Source organism: Cygnus olor, chromosome 6 (assembly GCF_009769625.2).
Source record: "Cygnus olor isolate bCygOlo1 chromosome 6, bCygOlo1.pri.v2, whole genome shotgun sequence".
In the NCBI taxonomy this organism is placed as follows: domain Eukaryota; kingdom Metazoa; phylum Chordata; class Aves; order Anseriformes; family Anatidae; genus Cygnus; species Cygnus olor.
Genome location: NC_049174.1, coordinates 9,749,789 through 9,771,426, shown reverse-complemented (window position 1 = coordinate 9,771,426; position 21,638 = coordinate 9,749,789). Strand labels below are relative to the sequence as shown.

Below are 21,638 nucleotides of genomic sequence, written 5' to 3'. Positions count from 1 at the left end.
TGCAGCCCGGTGCCGGTGCGCGGCGCCGTGCCCAGCGCGCCCCCTGCGGGCCGCGGGGAGCCGCGCACCCGGCGCCGCGGACACGCGTGGGGACCGCAGCCCACGCGTGTCCGCCCCATGCATCCTCCCCCCCCCCCCCCCCACGCGTGTCCTCCCCGACCCCACGCGTGCTGGGGTTTCTTTAAGGTTTCCCCATCGCAGAATTTTTTTTTCTTTTTTTCCTTTCTTTTTTATTTTTTCCATTTTCTCTTTTGTTTTTTTCTTTTTCTTTTTTTTTCCTCCTTTTGATGTGGATTTTTTTTTCCCCCAGCAGTAGCTGCAGGACAGTGAGCCCAGGTCATGTTTTTTGGGGGAGGCTGCGGGCACCTGGTGGGACTCTATCTCCATGCAAAGTCGCCCCATAGGGATGCAAAACGTGCCGTTCTTCCCGCAAAAAAGATGAAAGCCTCATCAGAGGCACCAAAATTTAGGTTTAGCCAGGACCGGTGTGCTGTAAATCCCTTCCAATGAAGGGAATGAAACAAAATGGTGAGGTGAAGCTGCCACCGAAGCGGCAGGGTGCTGGGTCTCGGTGTGGGGCACCAAACAGCCCACGAGGGCAAGGAAGGCGCAGCAGGTGGAAAGTCGGGGAAGAGTTTCCTTGCCCTCCCCATCTCCGTGCTGCCTGCTCCAGCCGTGGGTACCAGGGCTGAATAACCCACGTGTGAGTAGAGGAAGGGTGTGCCGACCACACGAAAAGGCTGCATTTCCTTCCCTTTTTAATTTTTATTAATTTTTTTACTAGGGAGTATAATTAAGCAGCGGAACAATTTGGCGAGTGCTGTGGCAGAGCTGCTAACAGGAGGCCAGCTGCTCTTCCAAGGGGCATGTGCACACGCTTGCTTTGGCACCATGGAAATTAATTTGGGGAGCCAGGGGGCTGGGAAAGCAAATCTCTGCTCTGGGTGCCTTTCACCAAGGAAAATCAAGCCCCAGCTCCCCCAGGCTGTGCTCATTGGATGCCAGTGCAATAGGCACGGAGGTGCCAATTGGTGAAATGCATGGAGGTAAAATTGGGGCAAGATACGGCCAGCCCTGGCTTGGTGGCTGGTACACCAAAAGCAGCCCAGAAGGTTTCAGCTGATTTCGGTCCATTTTATGGTCTGTGTTAACACCCCTGGGTAAAGCATCCTGCTGGTGGCCTCTGTGCTGCACCCATAGAGGCAGTGCCGCTCGTCCTGGTCCCAGGGAGAGCCCACCCGAAGGGGTGTGAGGCCCCCGGTGGCTGGTTTTAGTGGTCTGCTGCATGTGCTTGCCTCTGCACACCTGAGGAGCCCCGCCGCTTCGTGAGAGCCTTCATAATGAATATTATTCATATCCACAGCGTGCTTGTAGCAGCTACTAATCATTTTATTACTCTTTATAATCTATTTAAAGCACAATTAGAAAAAAAATCTATACAAAGTTACAGCTCGAAGCACATTTTAGTTATGTTATAAATCCCTGGAAAACAACAATCTATCATGAAAACAGTCGCTCCTTAGCCTGGCTGACAGAAATGGATGCTGCTGCAATACACCACGGGAGGATGAGTTAAGGGAGGGATGCTCAGCGGAGCTCGGCTGGCATCTCTCAGCCCTTCAAAACACGACTCCTTCGGGCTCCAGCAGCAGGTAGTCATGCAAGGGCTTGGGCACAGGCAGCAAGGGGATCAGGCAGTGGCATTTGTTGCCAAACTTTTTCCGAATGGCGAAGCGACACAAGTGTTGCAGGCACCGGACTGTGCCTGACAGCCGGAAAAAGGACTCGTAGAATAGCCGGTGTTGCTGCAAAGAGGGAGGCAGAGAAAAAAAATGAGCATCTTTTTTTTTTTATTTATTTTTTTATTTTTTATCCAGTTAAACCAAGCAAGCCAGAGCTGGAGATCGAAGGTGAGGAGGTAAGAAATCCGTCGTTTGCCCATGGCTTAGGGGTCCATATGCTGCTACAGCTCCCTGCGTGGGGAGGATGGGGACAGTTTTGTGTCCTCCACCAGCAGCAGCAGCCCTGAAGAGAGCTGTAGAGCTTTGCTTTTGCTTGACCCGCTCATTTCTCAGACGGGAAACACGAAGACAGAAGGCAGAAACAGGCTGTGCAGCCTCAGCCTTTCCCCAGCTCAGAATAAAATAATTTCTCACACCCCCCAGAACATACTGAAGTGTATTATGTGCATTTCAGCAGCGGCCCTCTCGCGGACAGGCTACCCAAATTGCTGCAGGGGCAAGACGGGGATCCGAGTTAACTTATCAGTGGGGTGGTCCTACTTGTTGCACAGCTGGGGACAGCTCTCAAGTTTTCTAAAATCAAGAAGAGCTGAGCGGGCTCCTGTAGGGCAGCGGTCTGCCTATTGGGTTTCCAGACGTTTGTGTTGTATTTTTTCACAGGCCATGGTGGTCTGGGGGCTGAGGGCGTTAAAGTAGTGCAAATCTGCTAAGACGATGCAGGAGTGCTGTGTTAAAGTGGACTTTAACCATTAGAACTACCTTTTTTTTTTTTTTTAATTATTATTATTTTTTTTTCCTACCCAAGCTTCAAGGGTTTTTATTTCTGTCCTGGAACCTCTTTGTTTTGTTTTGTCTGGCCACCTGGAAGCTGCCCACTCATGATGGCATTTCAGTTTCAGTTTTCCTCAGAGAGGGATTTTATAGCGTCGTCCCCAGATCAGGAGACAATTTCGGGGCCCCCATTTTGGTGCCATGGGGTGAAAGCCCCAGCCACACTGTCCTCACCTGCATCACCTCCTCCGGCACGACCTCGGCCCACTTCTCAGAGACAGGGATTTGTGAGTAGGAGTTGATGAGGACTTCAATGATCTCTGGCACGGCCGCGCAGGACTTGAGCACCTAGTGGTGGTCAAAGAAGCAGGCTTTGTCTGGATGCAGCACTTGCTTCTTGTTTACATGTTTGGCTTGTGCGTGAGAAGCCGGGATAATATTTTCTTTATTGTTGGGTGTAAAATCAATGAGACGCACAGCCGTAACCAGACTGTGCTGATGGCTGGTGTGCCAAGGCTGTGACATTAGGATGCGAGGAAACAGCCTCAAGTTGCACCAGGGGAAGCTTAGATTGGGCATTAGCAAAAACTGGGGATGGAGAAGGGAGGTCAGGCACTGGAAGGGGCTGCTGGGGAGGTGGCAGAGTCCCCATCCCTGGAGGTGTTTAGGATTTGTGTGGACGTGGCACTGAGGGACATGGCTCGGTGATGGGACTCACTTGTGATCTTAAGGGTCTTTCCCAACCTAAGTGATACTGATAGGCAGGAAAAATCCTAATTTCTACCCCTCATGCCATCACTATCCTCATCCCACCCTTGACCCCACCCGCCCTTCCCCAGGGCAGGCTGCATCCACCCATCCCTCACCCTCACCAACCCCAACCTCTCCAACCCCCCCAGTTTTATTTACCCATCCCGTCACGCCCGGGGTACCTTGGCGAAGGCGGGGGGCCATATTTTTTGCGACCCGTGGTTGAGCAGCAGCTGCACAGCCTGGTGCGGCCTGCGCTCCCTGCGGAAGGCCGCGGCCTGCAGCGCACAGCCCAGCGGCGAGAGCCCGTCGTAGTCAATGGCATTGACGTCGGCCCCGCGCCGCAGCAGGAACCGCGCCAGGGCGGAGTTGGCAGCCCTGCACGCCTTATGCAGGGGGCTCCGGTGCCCCTCGTCGCGGGCGTCCAGGTCGGCGCCATGGGCGGCCAGCAGCCGGCAGAGCCGCAGGAGGTCATCGTCGTCACTGCCGGTGGTGCCGGGCGCGTGGCTGCAGAGGATGCCCATGGCCGTCTCCTCCCGCACGCTGCGGGCATCTACCCGCGCGCCGTGCCGCAGATACAGGTGGGCATGGTCGTAGAGGCCGTGCCTCGCCGCCACGTGCAGCGCCGTCTCACCGGCCTCCTCGCTGGGCAGGTCGACGGCAGCACCGTGTCTCAGCAGCAGCTTGGCGCATCTGCAGGGAGAGGGGGTGAGGAAGAAGAGGAGGAAGGTGGGGCAGACACACATAGTATGGGTGCATTTTTGGGGAGTGGGCACCAGGTGGAGGGGGAACCATGTCAGGTATGGGTTGAGGATGGAGCTGGGGGGCAGAGGGGTGATGGCGTCAAGGAGCAACCCCGCATTAACAAACCTCGTTCAGGCTCTGGGTGATGTCCCCCTCATGGCCCTGACCACCATTTTTGGTGAATGGTCAACCCTGGGCCACTTAGACCACCAGGCCCCTGTCCCAGACCCAGCAGGGGATGGATAGAGGTCCTTGTCCCCGCTGTGCCCCTCCTCAGTCTGGCCCAACTGGTGAGGGATGCATGGGGCCATGGTGAGGACATGAGGCAATGAGCCCCTTGGTGCCAGCCATGTGTCGGCTGCAGTTTCATCTCCCAGCACAGGGTGCTTTGAAGGAGATCGGCACAATCCAAAGCCTTGGTTGACGCCCATGCCTTGGGGCCACGGAGTCTGTCGGTGGTGGTAGGTGGGACTGTGGGAAACCCTGGGTCAGTCTGTGCACCCGTTAGCAGCAAGCAAATAACACTGAGATTCTCAGCCGCAAGCATCCACGCCACTGCCTTGACCTTAATCCGGCACGATTCATGTCAGGAATGGGCTGGCACGTGGGGAAGCCCTGGTAACACCTCCGTGCAGCTCTGTGTGGGTTTGCTTTGGTATGAAAATCGCATTCCCCTGCTGTTAGGGGCCCAGGCGCCTGCACTGGGCAGCAGGGCAGCACCAGGCACATCGTCCTCTGCTCCTCTCACACAAAACACCCAGTTCCCTTTGCCCTTGGGGTACAGGCTGGGTCCCCATCCAGCAGAGTGAAGCTGGGGTTTGTTTGGCACCCTCCTTTGGGGCGATGGAGCAGGAATAACTCCAAGATAAGCAATCCTCAGTGGTCAGTGGTGGGAAGGCAGCTGCAGGGCGGGTGAGACCTTGAAAACATTTTGAGCACACACATTTCCCAAGAGATGCTCCCAGGGAGGTGGGAAGAGCGGTCCTCCCCCAGGTAGCATCAGCAGCAGGGAGGCAAGCAGCCTTCAGAAAGCTCTGGCCAGCTTTATTCTCCCCCAAAACACGTTTCGTTCTTCTCAGGGGTCTTTCAGGGCCCCCAGTGGGGATCAGAACAGGTAGTGAAGCAAAATGAGGGGGAGCAGCACGGGAGCAGAGCCTAGAACTCATCTGTCTGGCAGGAGGAATGGGGAGGAAGAGGAGCCCCGGTGAGGAAGAAGGGTGTGAGGGCGGTACTTGTTCTGCCTGGCCCAGATGAGTGATAACTTATGTGGGGAAAATAGTAATAATAGTAACAATACTGATAAGACAGATAATATTGATATTAATAATAGTGATAATGACGATGATGATTATGATGATGATGATGATGATATAAAGGCTACTTGAAGCTCTCTGGGACTGCAGCACCCCAAGGCTTGACAGGCGCTGGGGAGACATTTCAGGATCTGAGCACACCTCCTTGGCTGCTTTCCCTGTGTGTCTCAAGCCCCATTTTGTGGGGAGAGCTGCAGCAGGACTGCATGACCGGGCTGTTCCTGCAGCTTTGTAGGCTGCAGGTGCTGCCATATGCTGCCTGTGCTCTCCGCTGGCAGGGCAGCTGTGGGTGGGTTAAGTGCGGGGTCACATCAGCCCCCGAGTCCCAGGGGCTGCAAACTGTGGCTTGGCAAAGAAATCACAAAACTGCTGTAAAGATCACTAGGCATTAAAAGGACCCCAAGCCCCAGCCTTTTAGCTTGCCTCTTGGCTTTGAGGCTGAGTGTACGAGGTTTGGTTTTGAGGCTGCAGTGTGTACAAGAAGCTGACGCTTGCTATTTTCTCTGCGCTAGCCCACTGTTCCTTCACTGACGTTTGAGACTGTTCACCTAAAATAGTTGTTCTCCAAACTCAGACATTGCAAAAAACAGTCTGGCAATACAGGTGATGAGCTCAGGGGCTGGTCATCGCGCATACTAGTCTCTGTGTTGTGTTTTGGAAATGACCGAATTTGCCCAAAAGCTGTTGCACGTACTTTACAATTCCCCTTTCACTCTAAAATGTGCAGAATCCCCTTTTCAAGCAATGGCTTGTCTCACTTTTTTTTTTTTTTTTTTTTTTTTTTTTTTTTTTTGGCTCTTGCAGTCTGCTGATGGTCAGTAAAACTTTGTTTTTTGCTGGAGCAAATCACACCTTGATTACCAGTCTTGTCTGTTCTTGACGGCAAGGAATTTGTAACCCTAATTATAATGACTCTCTTGGGACCTCTCTGGGTTGCCTTAATGCTAGCGTCATGTCCAGCTCTGACATCCTAAAATAATGTGCTCTGGGTGAGCCAGCTAATGGCTCTGCAGGGAAAAAAAAAATATTTCTGACTTGGGTGCAAAACATGCAGCATCCTTGTTCATGCTAGCAGGTGTGGGGAGAGGGGACAGCAGGGGGAAAGCCGTGCTGCAGGGGCCACATGCCATGGAGCAGGTGAGAATTGCAGGGAGCTAAACTCCTCTCGACAGCCCAAATACTCATCTAGAAATATTGTTGTGGAATCCCCTCCTGGGAAAAGGTTCTACTTTTGCAGATCGGTGCCTCTTTTTTGTTATCGATGGCTTCCTACCTCATCCAACCTCCCAGAGGAAGCCCAAGTTGTTTTATTCCAAATTTTCCCCCAGATGCTCCTGTCTCAGCACAGAAGGGAAGGTTGGTGAGGGGCTATAAATAAGGGGTGATCTCTTGTGGAAATCGTGGGCCCCTGGGAGGGGCACGCGCCTCCTGTTTCAATGTATGGGGCAAAAGCAGGTGCTGCTTAGCGGCCAGCCTGGGGCCATGGAGAGGGGAGATGCCATTCATGTTTGCTGGCTATATGCTCTTATTTTAGCCTCTAATCTCTGCTGCTGAACTCATACGTTCTAATGCTTTGCCAGCATTTCTGGCTGCTTGTTTTTTTTATTCACGCCACGTTGTTCACCATCAAAGCAGACTGAACTCCCATTGCATCAGGCTCAGTTAAACTTGCTGCTTTCTGGGGCTCCTCCACACCCTGTTTTTCCGGGAATATTTGCAAGAAGACATGGCTTCAGTTCAGCAAGACTTAAAGCAAAGGAAAATGAATCCTTTTCCACCCATCCTGGGACCATCTATGGGCAGGCAGAGCAGCTCACCAGCATCAGCGATACCCCTGCAGTGAGCCCTTAGGAAATGCACTCAACGCACGTCAGCCGTGCCTAATTTTGGCTAGTTTCTGCTCCCTTCCAACCACTTCCTAACGCAGTGGCAGAGGACGGGTAGCACATCTGGATGTCTCACCACTTGTGCAAGCCACTCGTGCTCAAACACATGCAGATTTGTGATAACTGCTGTTACCGCAGCTCACCTTGCACTTGCTTCCTGGCTAAGGGCAACTTGGGCGGTGATGAAGTGGGAGAGAGGATTTGGGCTTTATTTTCCTTCTTCACCAGCCAATAGTGCAGATGCCAGTGCTGTGGGCGCTCTCCAAAGGGCTCCCTTTTGCTTCCAGCCCTGGCCGCTGGCTGGCGGTGAGAGGGGAAGCCCCACTAACACCCACACCTGCAGGGTGGCTCCTCCTCTCCTTCCCCAAAACTTGAGGTGGGTCCTGTCCCCCTGCCAGCAGGTGTGAGGACCATGATCCCTGGGAGCTTGGAGGTGCTGTCCTTGTGCTCCATGCCCACTTTTGTTCTCCTTCCTTCCCACTTGACACCCAACAGACAGATGGCTTTCCCTCATGGGGGAGCAAACTTTGCAGTGGCCCTAAGTGCTCTGAGTTTTGTGTTCTGGCAGCACTAAATGGAGCAGAGCACTTGGTTTAGCACTAGATGATGCTAAATGCTGCCTTTTAAAACCCACAGTTCTTTTTATTTATTTTATTATATTTGCACTAACGCCTCCTACACAAAGCCAAACTGGGCAGTCAAAGAGCCTCTGTGGTTTGGGAGCTCCAGTGTCCCGGTGGCATTCCCCTTCCAGCCATGGCCAACTCTGCCATCCTTTTTGCCAGGGGTGCCATGACAGGAGCTGGGGGCTATGTCCTGTGCCCCCCACCAAGTCCCCCACATCTCCCTGCCACCCCGCCATGAGCTGAGGCTCTTCCTCTCCCCCTCAATCATTTTTATTGTAATTTTTTGGGGTGCCAATAAAGGCACTCTCCTTTAATCATCCCAGCTTTAGAGGGAAATGAGAGAGAGCCTGGGAGAGAGTGCAGTGAATTTAGAGACTCATCTTACCCCACCATGTTAATTATCTCTGCTGTAAAAAAGAGGTCAAGGAGAGGAACTCTACTAAATAGGACGACGTTGGCATGAACAGCTCCTAAAGTGAAGAAGGTAAGACTGAACTTTACTGGAACTTTTTTTTTTTTAATCTCTTCAAAAAGCTCCTAGATTAAAGCTCTGATATCCTTTTTGTTGAAATCTCATGGATTCTGAAGCTCAAATGGCTGGAAGGAAGCCCAGATAATTTTTTTTATCCCAGTCACTGAGAGGCTCAAAGGTTTTAAGTCCTGCCCCCATGGTGAATTGCCGAGTATATGGGAATACAGAAGAACCCGGCACATAGGTGTTCTGGCCATTGTTATCAAGAGGGAGAAAAATAAAATAGCTCTCTATGTAGGTCAATGACCTGCTCTTTATTGTCAGTAAAAAATTAAGGATGACCTAAAATCTACTACTTAAAAAAAAAAAAAGGCAGGGTAAAGTAGTCTCCCCCTAATCAAAGAGGAAATGTTTGTGTTACCTAAAGCTTGACCTCCTCAGTCTCTAACTTTAGCAAAGTCTTTGCAATTGAAAAGCAGTGGTCGAAACCTCAAAACCTGTCTGAAATGTCTATTAATTTTTGATCTTCCAAGGGAGTTGGCTTAGTTATTGTAGAAGCCCCCGTAGTGCTGGGTAGCGTAGTTAAGGGTCTCTCAGCATTTCCATCATAAAGCCCCAATATTCAAGGGCTTATAACTCAGCTGTTTCTACGCCGTGTCGCCCCGGTCCCTGTGCTGCTATTTGCTGGCTCACCTGCCATCCTCCTCCGCTGTTACGGGGGAAATAACATCCCGACTGGTGACGATGGGATGCTCCCAGCACTTTATCCGAGACAGACAGTGCCTGTCCAGCCGCTCGGACCTCTGTGGGGTGAGGGCATGGTTTCTGAGCCCTCTCCTCCTTTTCTCCAGGGGTTAAAGCAAGTCTGGGGCTCTTCAAATACCCCCCCAAGGCTGATGCCATGGTTGGGAGACCATCGGCTCTTGCTCCACATTTTAATTCAAGTGATCCGTGTTGTGCACGCCGACACAGCCCTCGCCACGTTGAGGATGCGTTTGATTAACGCTGGGATTTGGGCTGAGCGGTTAGTGCCTTTTGCTGTCTTGCAGAGGCTCTTATTTGTGCGATGGGTTTGAGATATTTATGTCTGAAAACCTTTTCCTCTCTGGCTGCCTTTCTCTTGCAGAGCTCCTGCTTGAACAGATATCTGACATCTGGCCCACAATACGTGGGATCTGTAGTGGGAACCTTGCCTTCAACACCTACTTCTATTTAAGCTCGCCGCCTGCCTAAAGGGGAGAGGTTTGAAGCCAGGGTGGCTTTTCACTGAAGCTGGCAGGCAATGAAATTCACTACAGCCCTAAGCAGTTTCATCAGGATATCAAGGGGCCGAGCTCTTTTTAAAATCCTGATTCCCTGGGCCTAATGATTCAGGCACTTAAAGTCCTACTGGGCTGAAACTAGACACAGGCGTGCGTGCACAAAGCCCACAGCGAGGGCAAACACGTGTATTTTTAAAGGCAACGTTTACGCCTGTGTCTGAAGCGCTGGCACCGCTGCAGGTGAACCGGAGCAGATACACGGGGTGATATAAACCGAGATAAACTGAGGTGGCCCGAGATGAGCCAAGGTAAACCCACAGAGCACGAGAGCAAAGCCCTCTCCCAGCGCCGTGAACAACCCCGTGACAGCTCGGACACTGCTGGCGGCAGTGAGGAAGGATGCCCTGAAGCAGGAGCTAAAATTTTGGCTGTGCTGAGCCAGGAGGAGAGGCAAGAGCGGGCGGGTGGCTTTGCAGGGACCATGGCATGGTGCTGGCATTGCACATGGGGATGCACGGCAGGGTGCTTTTTTGGGGGGTGAAACGGAATGGGAGGGGGACCTCTTCTTACCCCAAGGAGTCGCGGGTAGTGCAGAGGTGCAGCGGGGCCAGCCCCTCGTCGCTCCGCAGGTTGGGGTCTGCCTTGTGCTCCAGCAGCAGCTCCACGCAGGCCGTGTGCCCCCCCTGGCAGGCTTCATGCAGGGGTGCGCGGCCCCCTGGGGCCAGGTCGGGGTCGGCACGTCGCAGCAGGAGGTGACGCAGGCAGGCAGTGTGGCCACGGCTGGCGGCGACGCACAGTGGGGTGGTCAGCTCCTGCTTGTACTCTAGCGACCACAGCCCTGCAGGGACAAGGGAGAGGGGCTGAATGCACCGGGGATGGCACAGGGGGGTGCTTGTAGGGGTTTACAGCAGAGAGATGGGACATGGGGATGTTTTATGGCCCTGTGTTGGGAGCGCACACTGGGGATGGCCAGCTCCTTATGTGAATGGAAGATCTGAATGCACCACGTTTTCCTTTTTTAAAACCTCTCTCAAAACTTTGGGTTTTGGAAAGCATGGTTAAGGTCAGTGCCTGCTCCAAGCGCTGTTGGCAAGAGGCAGCAAACCTTGCCTGGTGAGCTCACATCAAGGAGCAGGATGTCATATGTCACCATCCCTTGGCTGCCCCCATCCCTGCAGGTATTTAGGGGATGTGTGGACATGGCACTGGGGGACGTGGCTTAGTGATGGGGCTCAGTGGATCAGGTTGACATTTGGGCTTGGTGATCATGCTAGGTGATGCTGTATTTCTACAAGGCACCAGTGCTTCTTCCTGCCAGGTAGACCAATGCCCTACCCACCACGAGCTGCAGTAGGGACCCCATTTGCAGGCTCTGCTCCTTTCCCCTTGCCTGAAAAGCAGCCTGTGAGTTTCCCACCTGCAGCAGGGCAGAAAGAGCTGGGCCAGCACCCCATTGCTGCCAGACAGGAGCAAGGTGATCTTTCCAAGCCACCATGTGAGGAATCTGGCTGCGAGCCCGCTTGCAAGCATGCCTTAAGCCGTGGGCCACCCCATTCCAGCCTGGAAGAATGAAGTGGACGCATGCGTTTTACATGTCCCTGCCCCTCTGGTGGGTTAGTATGTGCAGAAGAGAAGCAAGCAAAGGAAGCACCAAGCATTTTTGGGTGTGGAACTTTAGCCAGGAACAGCCAGCCTGGAGCTGGCTGCACCAGGGCAGCACCTCTCCCGCTGAGGTTAGTCAATACCAGGGTTTGCTCCAGACTGGCCTTTAAATAAAAGGTACCTGAGAGTCCATAAGATGATTGGCTTTTCACCTGCCACTCCATCTCGTTTTTACTGATCTCAAACACCAGGTTGACGTCCTCATAGTATCTGTCGGTCAGCACCTCCAGGCTTTTCAGGTCTCCGTTGACCAGGGCTGTGTAGTACCTGTTGGCCAGAGACCTTAGCGGGTGCTCCGAATCCAATTTGGAAGAAATCTGCACCTTTTCTCTCACCGGTCCTGGTAACTCATCCATTCCAGTGCTTCCTGTGTACGAGTCCTAGCAGAGAGAATGGAGGGGCTTTTATAGTTCATTGTTTCCATTGTCCTATCCTCATTGTCTAATTATAATCCCGTTAAGGCTCTATTGTTGTTGTATTTATAACGCCAGAGGGGTCAGATGATAATGGATACTTGTTACAATGAGGGTCAAATGTGCACAGAGCTGTGTTGTGTCAGCACCTCTTTGATTAAATCGCTGTTTTAATTGCAGGCAGCAACTTGGGACGTGTGTGTTTAGGCTGGGAGGGAATCTTTACCTATCACTTAGGGGGGAAAAAATTGAAATTTCGCCAGCTTCTGTCTGTCCAACTCCATATAAAATTGTCCATGTGCCCCTGAGTGCTGTGTAAGAGTTAGAGAAACTGACAAATTGCTTTTACTCTAAGATTATATATATTTTTTCTGCTTTCCTTACCTGCTTGCAACCTTGCTGCATGGAAAGACTGCAAGGAAGGCATTGCATTCATGGGCAGCGCCGTGCAGCCCGGCACGCCGGCATCTCACCACAAGGATGCAAAGCACTTGGCAAAGGCCAGCGAGGTAAAAACCTCCCGGGGCTTTGGCTGGGCAAGCTGCTTTTCCCGGCAGAGCCTTGTATAGCAGAAAGAAAGCGCCCGGCCTCTGCTGCCATTTAAGCACGGGGCAGGTGCTGCGGTGGCAGTGAGCCCCCAAGGAGGGGCTCGTGGCTCAAGGTCACCCGAGAAGTCTGTGACGGTGACAATTATAGAGCTGGCATCCCGTGACCTGCTGCTGTATGGCTTCAGCATCATGCTCCAGGCACGGGGGGATGGTAGGGTGGTGCTTAGGGCTGGTGTAGCCTCAAAACCCCATCACCTCCCTTTTTTTTTTTTTTTTCATTTTGTTCCTTTGGGCATGCGTTGCTATTCTGCTACCTTTTCTTTTTCGCTCCACTCACCCTTCAGGCACTGACTGACCATCAGCATGGTTTCGGTCTGAAGAAGGACCCGTTGTTATCCCCTGGGGTCCCTTGGCCACAGCAGGAGGAGGTTTGCCCCTTGCCTCTCCCCTCCACCCGTTAGCAGCCACGCCGTCATATTTTGGCAGTGCCATGGAGGAAGCCTGGCTTCACGTGCCCCCACTCTCACTGCCCTCCCGAGGGCATCGCCTTCCCCAGCCTGCTGTATTTAGCACTACGTTAAATACTATTTTTAGTGTAGTCAATATTATATTTAGCCCGGACCTTCTTGGACGTGGGCTAATTTTGCAAGGGGTGTGCACAAGATACTACACTGCCATTGGGAATGTGTTGAAACCTCCGCGACCCCTCCTGGCAAGCATCTATTTGCACTCACGCCTTGGGTCATGGTGATGACAGATTCAACATCAGTTCCGGCAGGGGGGTTAAAAATTGCTGGGGAGAGAGAATTGGGCAGCCGGGACACCTGGGATCACCTTATGAGTAGGGGGTGGCTCGATGCAGCGGGGATGGCCCCGGCCAGAATCGGGCCCCCAGCTCACTCCATTAGCAGTAGCCTTGCAATCATTAATCTCTAATGCAGGGTAGTATCTTAACCTTCTTCCCGAATACGAATGTTTGCAGAGTACACCTCATTTAACAAAACATTAAGCATTTTACTTCCTCAGATCAAGTGTATCTATTAATAATGACTTAAATTGTCTGCGCCGGCTTCGCATTACAAGGAAAGCTCATTCCTGCCACATGAAAGAGCACAATATGCAAAACCAAAATGACTAAAGTGAGAGCTTGTTTCCCAAGTTATCGCCCTAAGCTGCCGCATAACAACTTAGTCGTAACACTGCGGAGACTTCAGACCCTGCTAACTTGCTCTGCCGACTCTGAAGGTTCAAAAACCGGGAGCTGGCTGCCTTAAAAATCGTCAGGGTCCGGATGTGCATGTGCTGAGAGCCCTGCCTGCTCCTGGCATTCCTGCCGTGATTTAAAGCTGCCCTCCGGGAGCGGAAAATGGCATTATGTTTTTTTTTTTTTTTTTTTTTTTTTTTTTTTTTTTTTTACCCTTTCCAGCAAAATTTCAAGCGCGTGTGCGCGAAGCAGCCCCCGACACGGCTCTGCCTCCACCAGCCACAGACTGAAGCCCACGATGGACTTAAAGCTCTCCCCCTCCCACCCACCCCCTAAAAAATAGGAAAACCATCCGTCAGGGGGAAAAGAAGGCGTCCGAGCTCCCCACGATGGGTCCAAGGCTGCCCCCCCCCAGGTGCCGTCCCGGCCTACCTTGTGGGGCTGGTGGCATGAGGGCGGCTCTGCCCGCTCCCTGCCTGCCTGCCCCGCTCCCTGCCAGCCTGCCCCTGGTGCCGGCATCCTCCGCTCGTCCTGCGGGGCCCACTGCTGCCCACCACGGGCACAACCTGCCAGGCAGATGTCTCCACCTTCATATCCCCTGCGCTCCTCGCCCCCATGTGACAGCACTGCTCCGGTGCCCCCCTGCCACCGCTGTGCCACGGGCAGGGGGACAAAGCCGCCCCAGGACAGGAGGAGCCACTTTGCTGCAAACACAGCATCCCGGGGAAAGGTGTGCCCTCCAGGAGGCTGCATTGATTTTCTCTCGGGATTATTGGAAATGAGATAATATTTAAATAGTGCCAGAGCATTCTCCTTTAAGAGCTCTATATAATATGGTAAGGTATTCTGCACTATAGCAGCCCTGTTATCTCAAATGCAAATAACTCGATTCAATAATAATAATAAAAAACCTTTCCAGTTCTAACCACATAACATTACAGCCTTATTTATTTATTTTTTAAGGTTGTCAATTAACTTGTAGACAGGAGTAAAAACCTGCAGCCATTAGCTGCACTAAAAATACCAAGTGCCAGCTTCCCCTGTCCCCCAGGCTGCCCTCCCCACTGAAGAAATGCGGCTGTGTTAATTACTACGTGCGAATCCGATCCCGGTGTGCATCCTGTTTTAGAGGGAATCACATTTCCAAGGGGTGGTGGTGGCTGGGGGGTGGCCAGGGGAGCGCTACCAATTATTTAACCCCTCAGCAATGCGGCCGTGAAATGTCACACCGAGTGCTAGCATGGCAAACGACATCAAACTGACCTTCCATCGCACGGCCCCGGCACCGCAGCGGGTAATAGCATTTGCTAATTAGCAGGCGCACAGTGGTCTCGTCCCCCTTCCCGGCAGCAGCGAGGTCTCGTGCTAGCCAGGCCTGGTTATTTGTGGGATCACCTCGGGGGGGACGGCTGGAGCACGGGAAAGGTCGTGGGTCCCCCCCCGGCCATGCGGCTCTGTTTGCCAAGAGCGAGGCACCGGTGCCTGTGCTGGGTGAAGCTGTGGGTGGAGGGCTGTGGGGTGGGCTGGCAGCGAGGGAAGGGGTTTTGGTGTTGCTAAAGCCATGTTTTGCTGCGTTTTGCTTCACCAAGGAGCAGGCTGCATGTCGTTGCATGAGGCATTTTGGAGGCAGAGCCCTGGGCAGGTGCAGCTGCAGGCCTTCCCCGTGTGGTTTTGCTCCCGAGCTGGAGCAGCTTTTGCCACCTGAAGGCGTAAAGCATTTGTGGAGGGAAGGTATTTAGAGATCTGAAAGTGTGTTTCCCGAGTGCACCCTAACGAGAAAGTTAAGGGGATAATTGCTTGCCCTCTGGGACACAAGAACAAACTCAACTATCCCTTTCTGGACGTGTGCATTTCTGGGGGATTGATTTATTCCTGACCAGTGGACACATCTGAACTTCACTTGACAGCATTAATTAGTGGGGACTCGTCCCGATTCATTACGGATACGACCTCTCCTTGGCACAGCTGCGCTTTAACGAGAGGGCCATCTGGTTTGCTTGCTGGTCCCTGCCCCTCGCTCACTGGCTACGGGCAGAAAACACCACCTCAGAAAATTATGGAGCATCAGGATGAGGCAGTGGGTTTGTGGGGCCGGCTGCGGCACCTGGGCCATCCATCAGGGCAAGCTGTCAGCAAGGTGCTGGCGTGGAGACATCCCAGCTTGGCAGTTCTTCATCGTGTGGGGTGCACTGCATCTCCTGGATGGGGCTAGTGGAGCCCTCACTGTGCCCCCAAAAGCATCGTCCCCCCGGCTCCTCACTGGAGATGTCTGAGGGCACCGTGAATTAGAGCAAGGACGTGGACAAGTTACCCCAGCTTTGTGCAGAGAGCAGGGATGTTGGCTTCAAAGGGCTCGCGTGCTGTCTATCACTTGTTAATCCCTCCCATTTAGTCGCTGCTCCAATTGCTCATCAGGAGAGGGCAGGATCGTGCCCAGCCCTCAAACCTGTGTCAGCCCCACGGGGGCTTGGCCGATCGCAACAGCCTGAATGGCTCGGGCCCAGATCGGCTCGTGCTCTTCAACTCATTGCTCGTGGTGCTCTTCCTCTCCTTTCATTCCTTTCTCCTTACCCTCCATCCTTTTTCTTCCTGGAGTGCGATTGCGATTAATTTTTACTTAGAAAGCTCATGTCCCGCTCCATTAAATAGCCCTTGGGTGGGCAGGCTCGGTGGCTGCTCCTCGCTTTCCAGGATGAATCAGGACACCAGAAGCTGGGGCAAATGAGGATGTGCCTGGGGCTGAACAATGGCACCCCTGGTTGTCTTCCATAAGGGTTTGTGGCTCTGAAGCATGGATGAAGACACTGCTGGAGGCAGCCGAGGGGCCAGGGACAACCCAAGCTGGTTGTCCTGCTGGTGTTGGGGAATGCCCCTTGCCTTGCTGCTGCCCTCCTGGGGACAAACAGCCTTGGCTCACGCCTTCTGTTCCCCACTGGTGCCTTGGTGCATTTGGTTCTCTTGTTAGTGCTGCTTTTACGCAATTTAAAGTGTTAATATTTTTAAGGAAACATGTCCCACCTATGGGAAACCACACGACGAGCTGGTTTGGTGAAGGCAAGCATGGGAGCTCACAGGGGAACACCATGAGGGTGGTCGTTGCAGCTCTTCAGTTGCCCACCATCATCTCTGGGTGCCTCAGCAATTCCAGGTGTCAAAAGATTAAAAAAAATAAAAATAAAAATAGTTCCCCTGTCCTGTGCGCAATGGTATTGCCGTCACGCCAAGTCTGCGCGCCGTGTGTAGGAGCACGAATGCCGTGCTCTGGATTTTACCCTTTACCCACCAAATAAATACTTGTTCACTTATTAGTGGGCAAACCTGAGGGTGTGAAGTCTGTGTTCGGTACCACAGTCGGGGCGTCTGGCTGGAGGAAGCACCCTGCTTTGAAGAGCACAGCCCCATGGAGACTGGGATTGTGCAAAGAGCCCTAAATCCTAAATGATCTGGGGATCTTATGCAGCTTGTTATCTTAGGCATGTGCCATTTTTTTTTTTTTTTGAAATCCCAGCAAGAAATAATCCTCTTTTTCTGGCCAGAATAGAAAAGGCTTGATGCCATGAGGAAAAATAAAAGGAAGCTCTACCTGGTGCTGTGATGATTTGCAAGGCTAGTGAGAGACTACACAAGGCGTTTTCAAATAGACTCCGATATTTTCAGTGCTTAAAGAGGACCAACTACGTGCCACCTTTTTTGAAGTCCTGATTTACAATGGGCCCAGGCTGAGTGCATTATAATTTGCTGCGAGAAGTTCCAAAGTCACAGTACTTTCAATAATGAGGAGAGAAACCCTAATATGATGAGACTTTTTGTATTGTGTTTAATGAAAAGCTAAAAATGTGCTAATTTGTAAGTCCTGTTGTGGTAGTGGCATCAGAAGCTTTTGAAATGCATTACTGACTTAGGAAGTATTAAGAAAAAATGACATTTTGCTACTAGCAGAAAAGTCAATTATAACATTTCCACACTTTAGAAAATTGCTGATGCAGGATGGGAGTTAATAGAACAGTCAGTTTCACTTTGTATTACAGGATTTGGGGGGTTTTGCTGAGAAATGTCTTTTTTTTTTTTTTTTTAATTCCAATGGCAACTTAAACAATAAACCATTACAAGAACCCTCTGGCTGGGTCTTGTCCCCGGCCAGGGTGTGCCTTGTGTCGAGCCCTCAAATTGGGCTGAGCCCAGCACCATGCCCCCTTGGGGTGGGAGCACTGTAGGCTGCCCAGAACCAGGGTAAATCACCATAAATAAAGATGTGAGCAGCTTTGTGAATGGCCTGATGCTACCCTGGTGGCAGAGGAGCATGTGTCAAACCCGCCGGGTCCCCCGCAGTCTATCCCCAGCTCCTTGCAGAAGAGCCACGTTAATTTATTTAAAAGCGTTTAAACCAAGAAACTAAAAAACAGCTGTCCTTACCCACCGTGCTCCTGAAGGAGCCTTTCCCATCTCCATGAGAAGAAAATATTTCCGAAGCTCCTGGAGGCCGGAGGCTCGTGGAGGCTTGCAGGGATTGCCAGAGGGCTTTGGCGCTGGATGCAAAAGTCCCTGCGCCGGAGGAGCCGGCAGCAGCACTCCCAACAACCCTGTCTCTAAATCAGCCTACCAAGGAAAAACAGCTCATGTGGAGTTGGCAGGGAGCAAGGACAAGTGTTGGCACTGCTTTTAACAGGAGTTGCAGCGCCTGATTAAAGGGCTTTGGCCGTAGCGGCACAGTCCGAGCACTTGACATAAGCCAGGGATCTAATAATACCCGAGGCGCATTGTGAGAGCGTGACTTCATGGTGTCTGCTGCCTTTTTACCGAGCAAGGGACGTTTTTAGGGGCTGAAAGCTCGCTGCCAGGCCAGAACCCCAGCTGGGGACAGTCAGACGTGGGACATGCTGGTGAGGACGGTGCTGGGGTCTGCAGGAGCCCGGAGGCTGTGGAGAAGTACGGAGGTGGTGGGCAGCACCTCAGGCCCCCGCGGTGTGACGGAAAATTCCCTCAAAGCCTGCAACCACCCAGCACCTGGGTACCGTGGGCAGCTGGGCTTTCCTGGGTGGGGGGTTGCTTGTATGAGCAAATGGTTTTAAAGGAATTACTGAGGAGAAGAGACTGCTTGGAGGCCAGGAATGTCGAAAATATATAAGCCTTCTAATTCTGCAAAGACTGTTGTGCTCAGTTTTGGGCTACAAGAAGGCTGTGGAGATGCTTGGCACATGCAGGGAAGAGCGAGGACACTGGGAAGGGCCTGGAAATGAGGCTGTGAGGGGCAGCTGAGGGAGTTGGGTCTGCTTCGGTTGGTGTTGGGACTTGGTGAGCCAGGTTGATAGATGAACTTGGTGATCCTGAAAGCCTTTTCCAACCCTGATAATTCCATGATTCTGTGACCATTTACAATTTATTTGTGCACATAGGCTCATGTGAGATTTTCAGCGTGAGCAAGGATTTCCTGTGAATGTCCCAGCCTTGAGAATGATCTCCCTGCATTTGCTCTCCTGCTCAGTGCCTTCTGACAAGGGATCTCCTTGTTTTTGGTTTCTCATCTGTCCTATTCCAGGTACTTTGGTAAACTGCTTATGTTTCTTAGGCTCATCAGTAGTGTTTAAATCAGGTGACAGGCATCTCATCTGAGGCAGGGTATTTACTACATACCTAAAATCTTATTTATGGCATTTTTCTTACAGAGGGTCTTGTGGCAAACCGGCAGTCACCCACCTCTCATGGAGCAGGTTTGGCAGCTGCCGCCTGAGCCTCCGGTCCATTTGATGCCCAGGGGATGGGAATTGGGGGTCACTGCAGTTTTTGGGAGGTGAAGACAGCCTGGTGAGTTTGGGCAACAGGGAGGCTGTCAAGAATGGCTCCGAGGTGCATCCCTTGCCTTGGAGGGGCCAGATCCACAGAGGCTCCAAGTGCTGGCACCACTGCCTGGGCTCCTGCTCCAAGCTCAGCACTGCACCAGGCCATGGGGTCTACATTTAAAGCACTTGAAAACTTGCAGGGCAAGGATGTGCCAAGACTCAATGGGCCCCAGGAGAGCGAAGTCGCACTTAGCTCCCTCATCCTCAGTTTTTCCTCCCCATCGTCAAGAGCCTGGGTGTTTTAAAGAGGGGTCCCGCTTGGTGTGGTTGAAAAAGAAAGACCGGGAGCGAGCATGAACACTTTAAAAAGTCATGTCATATGTAGCTCTCCCTGGTTTGGAGGAAGCAATTAAGCCAATTAATTTATTGGTAAATTATCTTATGATGAAGTACAAAATAACTGCAATGAAACGCTGACATTCACATTAATACCAAATTAGTTACTGTATTATGACTGTTCTTACAATGAATGCCCAGTAATTTAATAGTAATGGGACATTTAAATAATTTAGCTGATAATTCTCTAGATCACTTACATATATAAATGAGCGTGACAGCTTCTTTTCTCAACTTTGCTGGTGCTGCTGGATTGCCACCCACTGCCACGCCAGGAGGCAAAGCAGCCTGGTGCCCTCTGCCACAGCCGCTTGCTGAAGACTGAGGAGAGGACAGGGGTAATAATGGGGATTTTTCTCCCTCATCCCATTTCGGGATCGTTGTGCCAGGACGCTGCAGCTGGCAAGCATTAGTTGCCCTGCGGCTGGGCTCAGTGTAGCCACAGTCCTTTTTATCTGCAGCAGCCCGAGCCCAGTGCAGCACCTCTGGCAGCACGATGTGTGAGAGCACTATTAGCCTCACAGCGGGACGGGTGTTGGAGATCCAGCCAGGGCCACTTAATTGAATAGTTCAGCCATTGACACTGAAATTACTGCCTGTTGGCTCTGCTTGATGCAACAGCTTCATTTTCAAGGAGCTGCACTTTCTGTAATAATAATTATAAATAGCATTAAAATTGCTCCTCACCCCCCCAAGAGGACAAAAGGAGAGCTTGAGCTTGACTAAAGGCAGCTCCACGCAGCAGAATTTGCCTGCTCTCTGCCAGTTTTTGCCCTGGAAGTCAGCTTGCTGCCTGGTTTATCCCCTCTTCACCATGCCCCCCACCCATGTAGCTGGCTGTAGATACACCAGCTGTGGCTTCCAGACCGCCCTGGAAAAAAAACAGAAATTCAGCTTTGCAATTTATGCCACCAGCAGCCACCATTGCAAGCTATACCTAGAAGATAAATTGTTCCAGGGCTTTCCGCGCCCCCCCCCCCCCCCCCCCCCCCCCCCCCCCCCCCCCGCCCTTAAACTGAATACGGGGGGAAAAACGCAGGCTTCTGCCCTGCCAAGCCCACCTGAGGTGAGATGTTCACACGTCCTTCCTGCATGGGCTCAGAGTTGTGCCCCCAGAGATGGATGTTCCCCATCAGCATGTTACTTCACTATCGAGGCTGCACTGAACCCGCTGAAATATTATTTAATGGTCTTGCTTACATCCAGCCTAAACGCAGTCTTTTCATCACATCACGTTCTGCTGTCAAACCTGTTGTGGAGAGGAGTATTCCACTGTCTGCAAGATTGAGGACAGAATTATCCAAATCAGTTTGCCTGTAGAGGAGAGCAGTGAACAGGCTTTTAGCACAAACCCTGCCACTTCTCTTGAGTCTGGCTCTTCTCACCGAGGACAAAGTTGCAGAGACTCTTTTTTAATTTGGACCTGCTGCCAAATCTGTGAAGCCAGCCTGCTGCAAGCAAGCAAGCCTCTGCAAAGAAAGAATAAGGAGAGGAAAGCCAAATGCTCTAGCTGCTCTGCTGCAAGTGATTAAATCCAGGGCCTGGCAGCTCCTACTCGTGGGGTCCCTGGTGTCAGGGTTACTGCTGGGATGGCTGGAGGCTGGTGGCGAGGACTCACACGCAAGGAACAGTCCTGAGGTTTGCACAGCAGGCATTTCCTCTCCTGGGATTTGGCTCCCAGAGGCAGCTCTGGGGACACAGCCTCAAGGTGGGATGGCTGAAATCTGGGGGAACCCTGCGCCAGGCAGCCAGAAGGAACCAGACAAAAAGGACCACAGGAAGCCTGAGTCAGGACTGCTCTAGCCCATGTGTTGTGTTAGCTCGACAGCCTGTTCTTCCCTTCCCTCAGGGAGAAAATTCACTTTATTAACCACAGCCATCCAGTTCCCTCTGCTGTGCTCAATGATATGATTACTTGAATTGTTTTCTCTACAGTTAGTTGCCTATAGGAATATTTACGGGCTTTTGTTCAGACTTCACCTTCTCCAGGAGCATCTTTTTTCCAGCTGATTTCTCATTACGAGCAGGAAGGGCTCAATTCCACTCCCGTCACAGCATGCTGTGTTACAGCA

General features: G+C 52.1%; 1 protein-coding gene across 1 annotated transcript; it reads right to left on the bottom strand.

Moving 5' to 3' along the window:
* Positions 1 to 1,451: 1,451 nt before the first annotated feature.
* ASB18 (ankyrin repeat and SOCS box containing 18) lies at positions 1,452 to 14,010 on the bottom strand. Its single transcript, XM_040560943.1, has 7 exons — positions 13,929 to 14,010; positions 13,822 to 13,885; positions 11,350 to 11,495; positions 10,137 to 10,404; positions 3,446 to 3,956; positions 2,748 to 2,861; positions 1,452 to 1,805 (listed from the first exon to the last, which is right to left on the bottom strand). Exons 1-7 carry the CDS (start codon positions 14,008 to 14,010, stop codon positions 1,620 to 1,622), a joined length of 1,371 nt encoding a protein of 456 aa, XP_040416877.1. The 3' UTR covers positions 1,452 to 1,619.
* Positions 14,011 to 21,638: the final 7,628 nt, after the last annotated feature.

Excerpts from the sequence above, each read along its gene's own strand:
- ASB18 (XM_040560943.1), bottom strand. The coding sequence starts at position 14,010 with ATGGGGGCGAGGAGCGCAGGGGATATGAAGGTGGAGACATCTGCCTGG. Across the intron at positions 11,496-13,821 it reads CCACCAGCCCCACAAGGTAG|GTACTACACAGCCCTGGTCA; the intron begins GCCGGGACGGCA and ends TCTGGCCAACAG. Across the intron at positions 10,405-11,349 it reads ATCATCTTATGGACTCTCAG|GGCTGTGGTCGCTAGAGTAC; the intron begins GTACCTTTTATT and ends TTGTCCCTGCAG.